Here is a 15295-nt window from a genome sequence, read left to right on the forward strand (position 1 = left end):
TCATAAGGAGGCTTCAGTATTTTGTATATTTCCTCCCCTAAGACCTCTTTTGTCCCTGGGCTTGACCCTGAGGATTACCTTTTTGAACTTGACGGCTGAGGCCGTCGTGACTGCCTGGAGTTTTTAAAATGAAAATACATTTACTCCTTTTCTTAAATGGCAAAGGGGTACTTTTTCCACTAGAATTTCTTTGGATGTATTACCCATCCCAAATAGCTACCGCAAAAGGAAGACTAGCCAGGAGCTTCTTGCATGGTGCTTAGCGAAGGGCGCAAGGCCTGAAGGATAGAATCTCTCATAGCAAACAAAGTTGCTAGTAGCTTGCCAGATCCTGAGCCTGCTGAGCAGGATAACCTTGAACGCCTGTTTAAACTGGTCTCTCAACGATTAATCAATTACTATCAGTGCAGGCTGAGACACTCAAAAAGTGTTTTTATGTTTTTGTTTTTTTTTAATAATAGGAATTCCAACCTTTTTATCCGTTGGATCCCTAAGCATTTGAGCATTGTCTGCCGGACAAGTCAAACTTTTATTCCCAGAGGATATAGCAGCGTTAATTGCTGGTATACCACACTTTTAGTGAATCTTCTCCACCATAGGATAAAGTGTGAAAAAACTTTTTAGGAGGGAAAAAAATGCTTATCTTGGTGATCCACTAAGATACAAAAAAGCTTTTCCAGCAATGAATGGACAGGAAAGGTATGCACAGCTTGAGGAGGCTTTAGCGAACTCAAACACTCAGTTAAGGGTACATAAATGTGGAGCGGACCATTCAGCAAGAAATTGCACCATCAATCTTACAGATTATGAAAGCTGATCCACCCGCATTTGACATTTCTAGTCATTAGCCTCACCATGGTCCCCTAAGGGAATTCATCTTCTCCTGCCCCTAGTTCCTCAGTTTGAGGGTCCTGGGTAATGGAAGAGAACATGTCGCATTTTGTCCCACACTGGGATGCGATTAAAGCTGCTAAACTTTTTTTTTTTTTTTTTTTCCAATCCTATCATGGCTGAGGAAAAAAGACCCTTTTAGTAACATAAACAGGGGCTGCAGTGTTGAAAACAGTTGCAAACATTTAATGGCCCCGATGCTCACTCTGACCAGCCACCCCCTCTCAGGGGAGGATCCTATTGTAGAGATGAGTAGGCTTTCCAGAGCTTGAGGGAGACCCTTTTAGCCCTTTTTGGGGGTGTTTCAACCCCCCTTCTGACCTTAGCCCAATGCACAAAAGCAGAGGTACTATCAGAAGAAATCGCATCCACTGCTTGAGCAATAGTTCAGCCACAGCCACTGCTTTTAACACTCAGCCTGATGCAAATAGGAAATGTGTCAAATAGGAAATGCCTGTGTCACCAAACCACTTTCATGCCCCTCTTAGCTCGTGTCCCTCCGACAACTTGCAGCCAGCAAAAATTGAGTTTTTAACAACACACTCCCGCGCCGGCGTTGGAGGACGCCAATGCCACACTAAGCCCCGCCCCCTCCATTGCATCGCGCCCCCCTCCTTTCTCTTTCCAAAAAAAGAGTTTTCCCACGTGAGCACTGGCCTCCGATCCACCGGGATCGGCTTTTGTGGGAGGGAGGGATGGCAAGGAGGAGACCTGAAAGCCGCCGCTGTGCTAAGGGAGGTGAAAGAAATAACAGCATTGCCAATCATTCTTTAGCTCTCTTAATGTTCAGCCTTGTGAAGAGGGGGTGAGTTCAGCGGGGGGGGGGCTTGTCTGGTGAAGCAAAATCCCCCCCAAAATCCCCCCGAACTCTGCCTGCTAGCCGGAGGAAAAAAGCCTGCTGCTTCTGTGACACAGCATAATCTCTGAGCAAAGCATGAGAAGGTACGTGCTCCATACAGCCCCCAGTGGTGACACTTAGGCATAACATTTTACTTTTTAAAGGAGACATTTCATAAGAAAATTTAAAAATACGGGTTCCGTTAAACCTTTAGGAACCGGGGACCCTCGGGGAACCCACACTCCTGGCCCTGTAATAGCATCCCGCCAGTAAAACTTTATGGCTCTAAAATACCAAAGTACTGGATCCCGGAGTCTAGCTCTCTAAAAAGAGAAGGGTTACAGGTAAAACCTCGTTTCTTCAGACACGAGGCCCGGGTACCATTAAATTCAGCCTAAAAGACACTTTGAATGGATCCGGCTGCATAGCTAGCCCCAGTAAAGATTGCTCCAGTGGAGCTCAGCACAGTACATCTTTACTCGTGACCAACACCTTAGACACTGGCGAAAAAAATGAAGTACTCCCAGTAGTGGGAGGGGTTATATAGGGAGTGGACTTCCTGTCTTAGTGTGTGCCAGTGTCCATCACCTGAAGGTGGCCTATAACCCACATAGTAACTACTATGGCTCTGTGCCCCATGATGTACGATAAGAAATGAGCATTTGCTGCTTCCACTTGAGGACCCCTGTACCTCAATACAAGTTTGTTGTTGAGCCTGGGCCAGAGGGTCCACCTGCAACATAGGTTCTGGAATACCTTCAGATGTAGGGGCTACTTCCCCATTGAGCAGCCTGCGCCAACTGTTCCCTCAAAAGATTGCCATCTGCATTTCTCACAATGGGGAAGCCACAAGAGCGCAGAAAGGCGAATATTGGGGTCAAGATCCTGGTGAATACCCAAGGTTCATTTGAGAGACCGAACTGCATGGCCATAAACTGGTAGTGTAGGGGACCCATATCAAAGCTTGCAGACATTTAGTGAAGCAGAGTCAGAGGTTAGCGTCTTACAAGTAAAAGGAGGTGATGATGACAGATCTGGTAGATTCAATCCATAATTTCTGGACCTGAATAGACATTCAGAGGCTTGAGAGTCAAGATGGATTGAATGCTCCCTTTGGATTTGGGAACAGTGAACAGGTTACAGAAAAACCCCTGAAACAGTTTTTCCCAAGAACTATGCCAATGACACCTTAAATCCAACTGGGCTTGATGAAAATCTGCTAATCTCTGTGCGAACAAGAGAATTGGAGGTAAAAAAAAACCCGTAGTGAAACTAATTAGTAGTCCTAGGATATAACCTCAAGCATCTCTGGTGCAAGCTGTCCACACATTTGCAAAAGGTCAACAAATGCGTGCGCCCCCCCCCCCCCCCACACTCTTACTTTGATTTGCTCAACTAGAATAGATAAGCTGACCTACATACTTCTTTTTATTAGGCAAGTTACTCAAAGAACTGAAGTCACGGGATCACCATGACAGCAAAGCAACTAAACATTTTAGGCAAGATCAGCAGGATGTGAGGAGAGTGTAACCTAACAAATTACATATACACGATCAAGCCATCTTTCTCAATCTCCACTAAATATACCTGTTGTAAATGTGAAGAGGTCATTTTGTCTTGGCCTGGGCTTTCCTCTTTAATAGGGTTTTCATCCAACTCCACATGAAAGATGTAAAATATAAAACCGTATAAAGCAGGTCCAAGGCCGTTGCATAGCCCTCGAATTCCTGTTATCATTCCTTGCACAACACCTGCAGTAAAACATTCATTAATGTCAAGATTTGATCTACTAAATTACACATTAGAAAGTCAATATACACAGACACCAGTCCAGACACTGGTTATTTTGGATCCCTGCTGTCAAGCCTCATATGTACAATAGTAAGACACTCACTTTAGTAGCTCAATATTGGTAATTCACTTCTATAGAAGCTTGAGCAGGAGCAAAAAGGCATTACTGCAAGGCATAAAAAGTTAAACCAATGCCATTGTGGCAAGGATAAGCCAAAATGGAATGTGGTTTTGCAAAGTCCCCCTGCTGGTGTCTGAAAGAATTTTAAATAACTAAAGGGCAATCAAACCTCTCAAACGAGCCTCAGACTAATCATTTCATATAGGTAGACTTGCATTTTAAACACAAATATATTCATTTAGTATACCATTGACAGGTAGTATCAAGGAACATTTGCATAAACTACTATAAATGTAATTTAAAAATTCCATAAAGCTTCTTAATACAGTCTTTTAGAAGGGGGGGGGGGGTACTTTGCATTGTACATACCTCTTTGGACTTCACTGGAAACATTGCAAGAAACAAATGTGTGCACACACACATCGAGGCAAGTGTAATTTCCGGATTACATTTGCACCTCAAAATGCTGCAGTAACTAATTTTGTACAATACAACATATATTCTTTCAAACCACACTACAAAAAGTTTTAGGTTTCATCTGTACAGTATACAAATTTGTCTCATGTCTACCATACCTTGTTGGTCAGCATCAGCAGTTCGAGACACCAGAGCACTCACTGCAGGGAATGTAATACTGGACATGGCTGCCACTGCGCCAGCAGCCCACATCATCCTGAACAAGTATAAAGTGGAGACAATACATTAATATTTATAATAGTATGTGATTTTTTTTTTGTACAATTACAATAGTACAATTTATCCCATCCTGACTACAGCAGTTTTAGCTTATTAAACTAGATGTAAACCCTAACTAGAGGACAGTTTGCCAAAGCACTGTGCATCATAAAAAAACTGCCATGCTTTTATTTTTATAAAAGAGGGTTCTTACATTTTCCCTCAGTTTTTATCTCAGTGCTGCTAATCTCCTAGTTTTTCAGGTAGTACGCACTTCCTGTCTACATGCATTTCCTAATGTGGCAGCTGCAGATCATTGCTCTAGCCCAACTTTGCAGTAGTTGTCTACTAAGGTTCGGTGTACCAGGGTGACCATTAAGGATCAAAATTGTGAGACAGAACATTGCAGCTTTTGAGGGACTTGTGAACACCTTGTTAATGCATTCATATTAGAGATTGGGTTTAGATCTACAACAAATGCACACTGGGTGTCAATTGCTGAACATTCTCAGTAGCATATTGTACTTCAGTTCTGGGGAAAAAGAAAAATGAACTGTAAATTCCATATCTTGGAATTGTATTACAGTACATGACAGAGGTAACTTGTTCATACACCATGGGTTATAGAGGCATACCTTCAGATGACTGGACACTAGCAAGCTTTTGAGGACACATCCTCTCCTATAACCTTTTCTCACTCTGTGGGTGCACAGTTTGGTAGTAAGCAATGCAGAGTAAACCAAGAAGAGTAAGGGAGAGTGTCCTGTAGTGCAGAGGTCCCTAACCATGTGAGGCAGGCGAGAGAGCAGAGAGATGACATCTATCACGGCCCGCCCTGCATCACCGCAGTTCCGCCCTCACTGTGCAGCCACAGCCAGCAAAGAGATATCATCTCTCACTGCCTGCCCTCACTCTGGGACTCAGCCAATGCACATGTGCTGAAAAGCTGGGGAGAAAAGACTCTTTGCAGTCACTGTTGTCTGCCACAAAATTGCCTTTACATTTAAAAAAGTGACAGGCTGCATCTGGTATTTTTTGGTGACAGCCAACAGTGGGAAGCTTCAGCTGGTGGCAGGATAGTGACAATATGCATCTGGTGGCAGGCGACTTGGCAAGTGACAATCCTCATCTGGTGGCAGGCGGCGTGGCAAGTGACAATCCGCATCTGGTGGCAAGTGACCATCTGCATCTGGTGGCAGACGTGGCGGCAAGTGACAATTCGCATCTGGTGGCAGGTGACGTGACAAGCTGTATCTGAAGGCAGGTGACATGGCAAGTGACAAGCTGCATCTGGTGGCAGGTGACGTGGCAAGTGACATGCTCAGGGCTCCCACGGATTCTGCATTATTGTGAGTTGAACCATTTCATTTTATATTACAATGTAATAATAGAAATAATGCACTTTAATCATCCTGACACTATATCAACCATGGTGCCGTGATGATTGAAGCGCCAACACCAGCCATTGCCCCGACAACGCGAAAAACTGGGCCTTGGCATAATTTTCTTCCATGCAGCCGTTTCCTGGTGCCAAAAAGGCTGGGGACCGCTGCTGTACTGTACTCCAAGATATGGATTTTAGCAGCCTGCCGCCCGCAGTACATAGTACATTTACTGCGGATGGCCGGCACAGCTGGTTGAGGCCATGTACCTGTACGTCATGGCCTTTATTCTGAGCTTAGACACAGCACAAGTTTGTCAGCAGAATTCAGCCAATCTTTTGTGGCTGAAACCTGCTGATCACCTGTGGCCACAGCACAGATTTCTGTGACAAACACACTCAGAACTCTGTACACAGACAGTGATTCTTTTCTTCTCCCTTAAATCAAATCTGACTACTTCAGGGATAAAAAGCAGCCAGATCTGTATATACAAGCAGCACACACATGTTAGGCACACAGTTAACCCCTTGATGTTAACCCCTTCACAGCCAGTGTTATTAGTGCACAATATCATCACTGAATTAGTGTCACTAGCAAAGTCACTGTCAGTTAGTGTGCCTTCCTAGCCAGTGTCTGTAAGTGCCAGATTGCCTGACACTCTATCACAGTCCCACTAAGAGTCACTGATAACTGCTATTACAAGTATAGCATCTAAAAGGTGCCTAATTTCCAGTATATATAGTTTGAAGACTCTACAGTGGGGACAGAAAGTATTCAGACCCCCTTAAATGTTTCACTCTTTGTTATATTGCAGCCTTTTGCTAAAATCATTTAAGTTCATTTTTTTTTCCTCATTAATGTACACACAGCACCCCATATTGACAGAAAAACAAAATTGTTGACATTTTTTGCATATTTATTAAAAAAGAAAAACTGAAATATCACATGGTCCTAATATTCAGACCCTTTGCTGTGACACTCCTATATTTAAATCAGGTGATGTCCATTTCTTCTGATCATCCTTGAGATGGTTCTACACCTTCATTTGAGTCCAGCTGTGTTTGATTATACTGATTAAACTTGATTAGGAAAGCCACACACCTGTCTATATAAGACCTTACAGCTCACAGTGCATGTCAGAGCAAATGAGAATCATGAGGTCAAAGGAACTGCCTGAAGAGCTCAGAGACAGAATTGTGGCAAGGCACAAATCTGGCCAAGGTTACAAAAAAATTTCTGCTGTACTTAAGGTTCCTAAGAGCACAGTGGCCTTCATAATCCTTAAATGGAAGATGTTTGGGACGACCAGAACCCTTCCTAGACCTGGCCGTCCGGCCAAACTGAGCTATTGGGGGAGAAGAGCCTTGGTGAGAGAGGTAAAGAAGAACCCAAAGATAACTGTGGCTGAGCTCCAGAGATGCAGTCAGGAGATGGGAGAAAGTTGTAGAAAAGTCAACCATCACTGCAGCCCTCCACCAGTCAGGGCTTTATAGCAGAGTGGCCCGACGGAAGCCTCTCTTCAGTGCAAGACACATGAAAGCCCGCATGGAGTTTGCTAAAAAAAAAAAAAAAAACACCTGAAGGACTGCAAGATGGTAAGAAATAAGATTCTCTGGTCTGATGAGCCCAAGATAGAACTTTTTGGCCATAATTCTAAGCGGTATGTGTGGAGAAAACCAGGCACTGCTCATCACCAGTCCAATACAGTCCCAACAGTGAAGCATGGTGGTGGCAGAATCATGCTGTGGGGGTGTTTTTCAGCTGCAGGGACAGGACAACTGGTTGCAATTGAGGGAAAGATTAATGCAGCCAAGTACAGGGATATCCTGGACGAAAACCTTCTCCAGAGTGCTCAGGACCTCAGACTGGGCCTAAGGTTTACCTTCCAACAAGACAATGACCCTAAGCACACAGCTAAAATAACGAAGGAGTGGCTTCACAACAACTCCGTGACGGTTCTTGAATGGCCCAGCCAGAGCCCTGACTTAAACCCAATTGAGTATCTCTAGAGAGATCTAAAAATGGCTGTCCACCAACGTTCTCATCCAACCTGACAGAACTGGAGAGGATCTGCAAGGAGGAATGGCAGAGGATCCCCAAATCCACGTGTGAAAAACTTGTTGCATCTTTCCCAAAAAGACTCATGGCTATATTAGATCAAAAGGGTGCTTCTAGTAAATACTAAGCAAAGGTCTGAATTCTTAGGACCATGTGATATTTCAGTTTTTCTTTTTTAATAAATGTGCAAAAAATGTCAACAATTCTGTGTTTTTCTGTCAATATGGGGTGCTGTGTGTACATTAATGAGGAAAAAAAAATTAACTTAAATGATTTTAGCAAATGGCTGCAATATAACAAAGAGTGAAAAATTAAAGGGGGTCTGAATACTTTCCGCCCCCACTGTATAACTTTCACACAAACCAATATACACTTATTGGAATTTTTTTTTTTTTTTAACCAGTCATGTAGCAGAATACATTCTGGCCTAAATTCATGAAGAATTTTGAGTTTATTGGATAGGTTTTATGACACAGAAAGCAGAATAGTGTTTTTCAAAATTTTTTGTCTTTTGTTCGTTTATATAATCAAACCTAAAAAACCCAGTGCTGATCAAATACAACCAAAAGAAAGCTCTATTTGCATGAAGAAAATGATAGAAATGTAAATTTGCTTAAAGTGTTGCATTACCGTGCAATTGCCAGTTAAAGTACCACAGTGCCAAATAGTAAAAAATACCCTGGTTATGAAGGGGGTAAAACCTTTCAGGTGGTTAAAAGCAAGTCAAAATTCCTTTTATCTTAATTGTGCAGCACAGGACACAGGCAACTTATTCATACCCCATGGGACATCGCCAAACAATGAATAGAAAAGGTGGGCAACAACTAGGCAAACAGAACTGAACCAACAGGCCCAAAAAACACAACAGGGGTCAAGGACTTAAAGGGGTTGTAAACCCTCATGTTTTTTCACCTTAATGCATAACTTCTGACAGTGACCGCCCCCCCAGGGGGGCAAATGCAGCAGGGATAACCTGACTGCTCTCATCTCCAAGATGTTGATGGGGAGTTTGGTTCCTCTCTTGACCATGTTCCCTGAACTGTCAAGGATGGAAAAACTCCTCCCCAGCCTGGCAGACTTGTGTCTGCTTTAAGGACTAGCTGTAAGAGCTGGGGTGGTGATTCACCAAGACAAGGAGGTTCTTACTTGGTTGGATAGGAGCATGGGTAAGTCAAGGGAAGAACATTTTTTTCTCTCTAAAGCAGGCCATACACAGTCGAATTTTCTTTTCAAAATCAGAAAGTTCGTTTTTTTGTGAACAGATGGTGCCACCATTGATTTTCGAAATTCGGCCGACCAAGCCTTCAATTTCACCGCATGTTGCTACAGAAAAGAATTTGTGGCCGGGAATCTTCTTTTCTCTCCGTAAATTTTCTTTTCTTATTACATTTCTCGCACGATTCTCCTATCATTGATTAGAAAATCGTTAGTTTTTCTAAAAATTTCCAACATGTCCGATTCCTCAAATTTGATTGCCGCACGAAAATCGGGCGTTGTTGCAGCCCACTAACGGTGCGAAATTCGTACGAAAATTCTTTCATACGATTTTCGAAAGAAAATTGTTACGAAATTCGAACCGTGTATGGCCGGCATAAGAGAGGTTTTGTTGGAAAGTTCTTGAATGGAAATGGACAAAAGTTACTGCCTCAAAGGCAACGATTAGGGTCTAGAACTTGCATGGCAAATCTCACTGTGGAATCTCAGTTGTTGAGCATGAGCTCTTAAAGAAAAAAATGTTCTTTTCTGGAAGGTATGTGTCCAGATATCTTTTGGACATTTTTTGACATTGCAAAAAACATGAAATCTTCAAGACCAGGTAATCTAGACAAACTGCGACTTGGATGCACTGAGTTCTGAAAAGGGCAAGCAAGGAAGCCAAGTCCTTTGTGAACACCCTGGGTGCAGAGGAAAGGCTGAAGGGTAGTACAAAGAACTGGAATTGGTTGTCTGCCACTGAAAAGTGCAAAAATGGCTGATGAGTTGAGCGAGTGGGAACACTCTTGGATGTCCATGGATGCCATGTATTCTCCTGGTCTCAGAGAGGCAATTACTAACCTTGCGGATTCCCCAATAGGCCCTTCTATTACTGCTCTGAGGAGACAACCCAAAATGTGGGATTTCTTTTTACTTTCATAATCATTGAGAACAGTAAACAACAAATAGAGAGAGAGGGCGAATCTCCGTAATGGGGCCACAGACTGCAATAAAATGTGACAGGTGTTCTAAGCCCTCTCCATGCTATCCAAAGCTTAAAAAAAATAAATAACTTTTTTGCCTTTAGTTATACTTTAACTCCACAGTAGGAAGAATACCCCTGTTGGGCTTTGATACTGTGAACAGGTTTGAGTAGAATCCTTTGAACTTGTCTTGTGGCGTTTCTGGCACCATGACTTCCTGGGTGGGTTGGGGCATTCTGCAAATGTATTTATCGTTGGGCAGCTTTAGGCTGATTCGAAATAAGGAAGCGATAAGTTAGTAGTTTTCAACTCTATTTTGTCCCCTTTGAAACAACAGATTAAATCCACAAGTCCAGGATATCTGTGACAGAGAGACAAACCGTCACAGATGTCCCCTTACTTGTAGGAGTGAGAGCGCCCCTTCATTGGGAAGAGGGTTTTGGGGCCAGGTCTTGCACCAAAAGAAGTGCTGAACTTCTGGTTTTTAATGGTAGCCTGGGTAGAGCGATTAAGCGCTCAACATTTATAGGCTTCAGTGGAAGGTGGTTTTGGAACTTCTGCCATGGAGGTAAAACTTTATCACCTATGACCTCTTTATTGAAGTGGTCAAGTGCCTCACCATACAGACATCTTCCTTGGAAAGGTATATGTGTGAGGCTGCTCAAGCTTTTAGCCTTAACCACTTTCTTACTGGGCACTTAAACCCCGCTCCTGCCCAGACCAATTTTCAGCTTTCAGCGCTGACACACTTTGTATGACAATTGCGCGGTCATACAACACCGTACACAAATTACATTTTTATCATTTTTTTTCCCCACAAATAGAGCCTTCTTTTGGTGGTATTTAATCACAGCTTGGATTTTTTTTTTTTTTGCTAAACAAAAAAAGATGGAAAATTATGAAAATGAAAAAAATCATGTTTCATAGTTTGTTATAAAATTTTGCAAACAGGTAATTTTTCTCCATTGATATGTGCTGATGAGGCAGCACTGGTGGGTACTGATAGGCCGCACTGATAAGATGGCACTGGTAGGTGACCCTGATGGGCACTGATAGGTGACACTGATGTGCAGCACTGTTGAGGCACTGATAGGTGGCACTGTGTGCACTGAAGGATGGCACTGTTGCCTACTGGCAGGGGGCACAGGTGGGCACTGAGGAGCTGGCAGCAGCTCGCCGTGATCGGGACTAATATACCTCTCAAACCTGCCGGTAATCGGCTTTTTTCTTCTCCTCACGCTGTCAATAGACGTCCTCCGGGCAAAGCAGGTCCACGCTGTAGCCATGATTCGGCTATAGCGCGGATCTGAAGAAGTTAAAGTGGATGTAAGCCCCATTCATGAAATCTGACCTGGGCACATATCTGTAGCATTTACTTATCTCTCACCAAAGCCCTAAGTCCCATGTCTTTCTGCTGCTTCATTCCTGTTATCAGCATGATAACTTCTGACAAGCACTCCAAAACAGGAGGAGATAAAAGCAGCTGCAAATTTGTGTCGGGGAGTGAGCTTAGAGACAAATAATCAGAGAGCTTGTCTATTCACAGTACAGCTCTGCAAGTTTCTTCATTCCTCTGCCTATGTTTTCCTCCAACCAGCCCACACACAGTGTACACCCAGACTCCACTCCCACTACTGAAACAGGAAGAAACATTTCTAACACGATGTACACTTTCTAAAGAGTCTAGAAAGCTGAAATCAGCAGATATACATGTAAAACGTATGTAGGGAGATTTGTTTCATCTCTGTGTATCATCTGAGGCTGTTCACTTCACTGGGTATATGTGAGGGTTTACATTCACTTTAAGATTCTGCACGTGAATGATAATCAGAACCGCTTTGGAAATTTGTCTCGTGACATGCACTAGGGCAGTGGTCGCCAAACTGCAGCCCTTTGCTTGCCTTTATCTGGCCAGTGGGGCACTCTTCCTCCCACTGACCCCAACAGTGGGGCACTCTTCCTCCCACTGACCCCAACAGTGGGGCACTCTTCCTCCCACTGACCCCAACAGTGGGGCACTATCCACCCCCCCCCCACCGACACCAACACTGGGGCACTATTTCTTTAAGTGACACCAAGAAAAGGGCACTATTCCTCCTCCTACTGACCACTCATTTTTTTTTACTCCCACTGACCCCTAAGCATAAGACAAGGTCTACTCGCTGTGGTCACAGTCTGAAGGACTGTGACTGACCCTTTGTTTAGTTTGGAGAGCCCTGCTCTATCGCATCCACGTATATAAATAGTGCTGAAGACAATTGCTGCGATTGTTCTGCAACAATACAGTAATTTAACACAGGAACGTGATGGTTGTTTTTTTATTGTCCTAGTCCAGTTAGCTGCATTTTGACATACAGAAATAGCAGCTAGAGATGGTTGCCAGGCTGGGCCTGCTATGTTAAAAAGAGAGCTTTTAGAAGAGTCTCTAATTCTCCATCTGCAGAAGGAACATCTCCAATAGGTAAAGTGGAATATTTGCCAAGGACAGAGATGGCAGAATCAACCACAGGAATACCCCACCTCATTGCAAACTTTTCTCACTGGCTAGAGAACAGAAAAGATTTTTTGGGTTGGAGTTAAAATTTCTTTCAAGATCTGCAGTCTGACAACTGGGTCAACCTGTTCATGAACAAGGAATGTTTTGCAGGATTTTTTAGGTCTCTTATGCCCAAAGGGGTATGGCGAGATAAAGGAGAATTAGGTTGCACAGTGCTAAGGCTTCTGTGGACAGAAGCAGTGAGCTTTTCAACGTTCACAAACGTGCTGCGTAAAGCTCCTCCTTCAATATATTGACAATGCTAGACAGAGAAATCCTCCACAGCTTCCTCCAATACTGCCTCAATATTCTCTTCATTCTCTTCTATGTTCCCGTCCTCTAGGACTGACATATCAGGATCCAATTCCGGTTGAGAACATGGAGTAGGACAAGAGGCAGGTAATTTCTAAGCCCTGGACAAAGATGGCTGTATTAAGGCCATAATCTCTACAAGGAATTGTGATACAGATGCAGAGAATTTTGCTTTAGTTAAACAGGCCTGATATAGAACTAGAATCTGATGTGGGGAACAGTGTTAAAACCAGGTTCTGCTCCATTACAAGGGATGCAGTGTCACTCTGAGGTTGAATGTTGCGTGGGGCTTTGGCAGAACAAATGCTCACCTGCTGTTTTGAATTGACTCCCTTTCACCTGGTCTCCACATTACTACTAGTAAGGATATTTCCCTGCAGGATATTCACAGAGTAGAGTGTAAGAGAAGAGGTGAGCATGCCTGGAAGGAGTACACAGAAACCCAGGTGTAGATTGTCCTTATTAAAGGCACTAGGTGGAAGTAGCATTGAAGTGTGCGACCAGTAGTGTGATGTAACATCTGGTCATCCACCTGAGACTGAACTTTAAATTGTTGAATGTTAGTGCCATGTTTGCACTGTGCAATGAATACATTAAAAACAGCCCCAGTAAGGGTCATAATTACAGGGTGATCCTGTCTTATATAAAATGCTCAAACTTCACTTGTAACCGTGGGCACACCCACAAAGGGGTCTTCAGGGACTGCGCTCCACAGAAATGGACCAAGGCCCTGGAACTGTATAGCACACTGGGGCTGACTCAATACATTGCCCCAAATGCCAAGGTGAGAGCCCATGCAGGCTCAAGTGCCCTAAGCAAAATTACAAATCGCCCCCACAGCATGGGGTCTTTCAGGAACTTTAAAAAAACAAAAACAAAAAAAAAAAAAACAGAACTCAAGGAGTGGGGTAGGGGGCATGTTCTCAAAAGCTTGCCAGTGTCCAGTCACCTGAAAGTACATTCCTAAAACCCATGGAGTGTGAATACATTGCCTGTGTACTGTACAATTAAGATAATAATCTTAACTAAAATAAAAATGTAAAAAATACTTTAATATACCAAAAGCAAAAAAGTGTTTATATTTCCCCCCTCAAAAGAAGAAATATTTGAAATAAGTTACCCCTTTGAATTAGTGGGCAATCCAAAGGAACCGTAGAAGATACATTTCTCTGATTTGACATTTCTGGTTTAGGGCAGATAATAAAGCAAAGACATGGGAGGTTGGTCTATTATTTGACCCATATTTGTCCAATGAACACACTCCTAAAGCTTTTTTTCATGGTGTTCATCACCACCCTAGATTATAAAATGAGAAAAGAGGATAGACCAGTCTATCCACAATGCTGGCTTCATTGGCATACTGTGCTGCCAGTTTCTCTAGTTTCAGGATGTGTATTATTTGCATTAGCAAAGACTGACATAATAGCTGTTGTGTGCTGAAAGTTTTTTCCAGCAATTAGCTGTAAGGAGAGTATGTACAACTAAGCAATGTTTAAAATGTCTTGTTCCAGCAGTAAGGTAATGAAAAACTTACCAAGGTTCTGATCCAAAACCATACCAGGCCAACTGCAATATTTGGAATCCCAGACCCAGGAGAATGGTATTTTTGTTTCCAATTGACCTCATGAGAAAGCTCAAGACAATGGTCTGCACAAAGAAAATACAAGATGTACAAAAAGGCTAAAAATTGTATCATATCTAGAGTGGTATATGACATAAGGCTTTTAATGCAGTACAGTCAGATTGTTCTTGTATATTCAAAAGTAACTGAACATATGTAATTATTAACATTGCTCCCATCATTAAAATGGCTGGACGTGTGTCTCAGATGGACACAACATAGCCAACACAGGCTGTATGGATCCTGCCGAGTCAAATACTTGTAATTTTAGACCATTTAAAATCTATTTCAAAGTGATTAATCAAGTGCCACTTGTACTAAGTATATCAAACAATATGGCTTAAGAGCAGGCGACAAAAGGAGGCTGCAAGTATGGTAAATCTTTCAAATCACTCTGTATCCAATAGATAGGCTAGACTTTACATGTTAGAGGCAGGATTTGGCCCCAAGTCATAGCAAAACCATAGCCCATGGACAGTTAGCCTGTGGCTGAAGGCTCTGCAGGCACACTATACAAAACTGAGCATTTTAATTTACTTGCATGAAACCTTATGCATCTGATCTTCGGTAATAAGGCTAACAATCATTTTAAAGAATTCTGCTAGGAACTATTTGCATCAACGTGGGCACCCCAGTGCGATACCAAGTAAAAAAATCTAGGGGATAAACAGCAGTTCCACGTGCCTATAAGAGTATAATGAATTGTATTCAAACAGGTTTTAGCTTGTATGAAAGCAGTCTGTACAGCAAGCTTTGCAATGCTTTTGGCAAGCTTTGATCAGCTTTGCTAGTCTTTAAAGAGTAACTCCACTTTTGTTGAGAAAAAAAAACATTACCCTCTGGGTGATCTATGCACATTGCAGGGATTTTAGCAAACTTTGTTGCAGATTCCT

General features: G+C 42.8%; 1 protein-coding gene across 7 annotated transcripts in view; it reads right to left on the minus strand.

The window, feature by feature from the left end:
- The window catches only part of MFSD14A (major facilitator superfamily domain containing 14A), a 92135-nt gene that overhangs the window by 10330 nt on the left and 66510 nt on the right, over nt 1-15295 (minus strand). For all 7 annotated transcript variants that reach the window (XM_073593050.1, XM_073593056.1, XM_073593055.1 and 4 more), the window contains 3 exons: nt 14316-14428; nt 4217-4314; nt 3317-3480 (listed from right to left, as the gene is read on the minus strand). In XM_073593050.1, coding sequence (XP_073449151.1) covers nt 3317-3480; nt 4217-4314; nt 14316-14428 — 375 coding nt within the window. The remainder of the gene's footprint in view (nt 1-3316; nt 3481-4216; nt 4315-14315; nt 14429-15295) is intronic.

Source organism: Aquarana catesbeiana, linkage group LG07 (assembly GCF_042186555.1).
Source record: "Aquarana catesbeiana isolate 2022-GZ linkage group LG07, ASM4218655v1, whole genome shotgun sequence".
NCBI classification, from domain to species: Eukaryota; Metazoa; Chordata; class Amphibia; order Anura; family Ranidae; genus Aquarana; species Aquarana catesbeiana.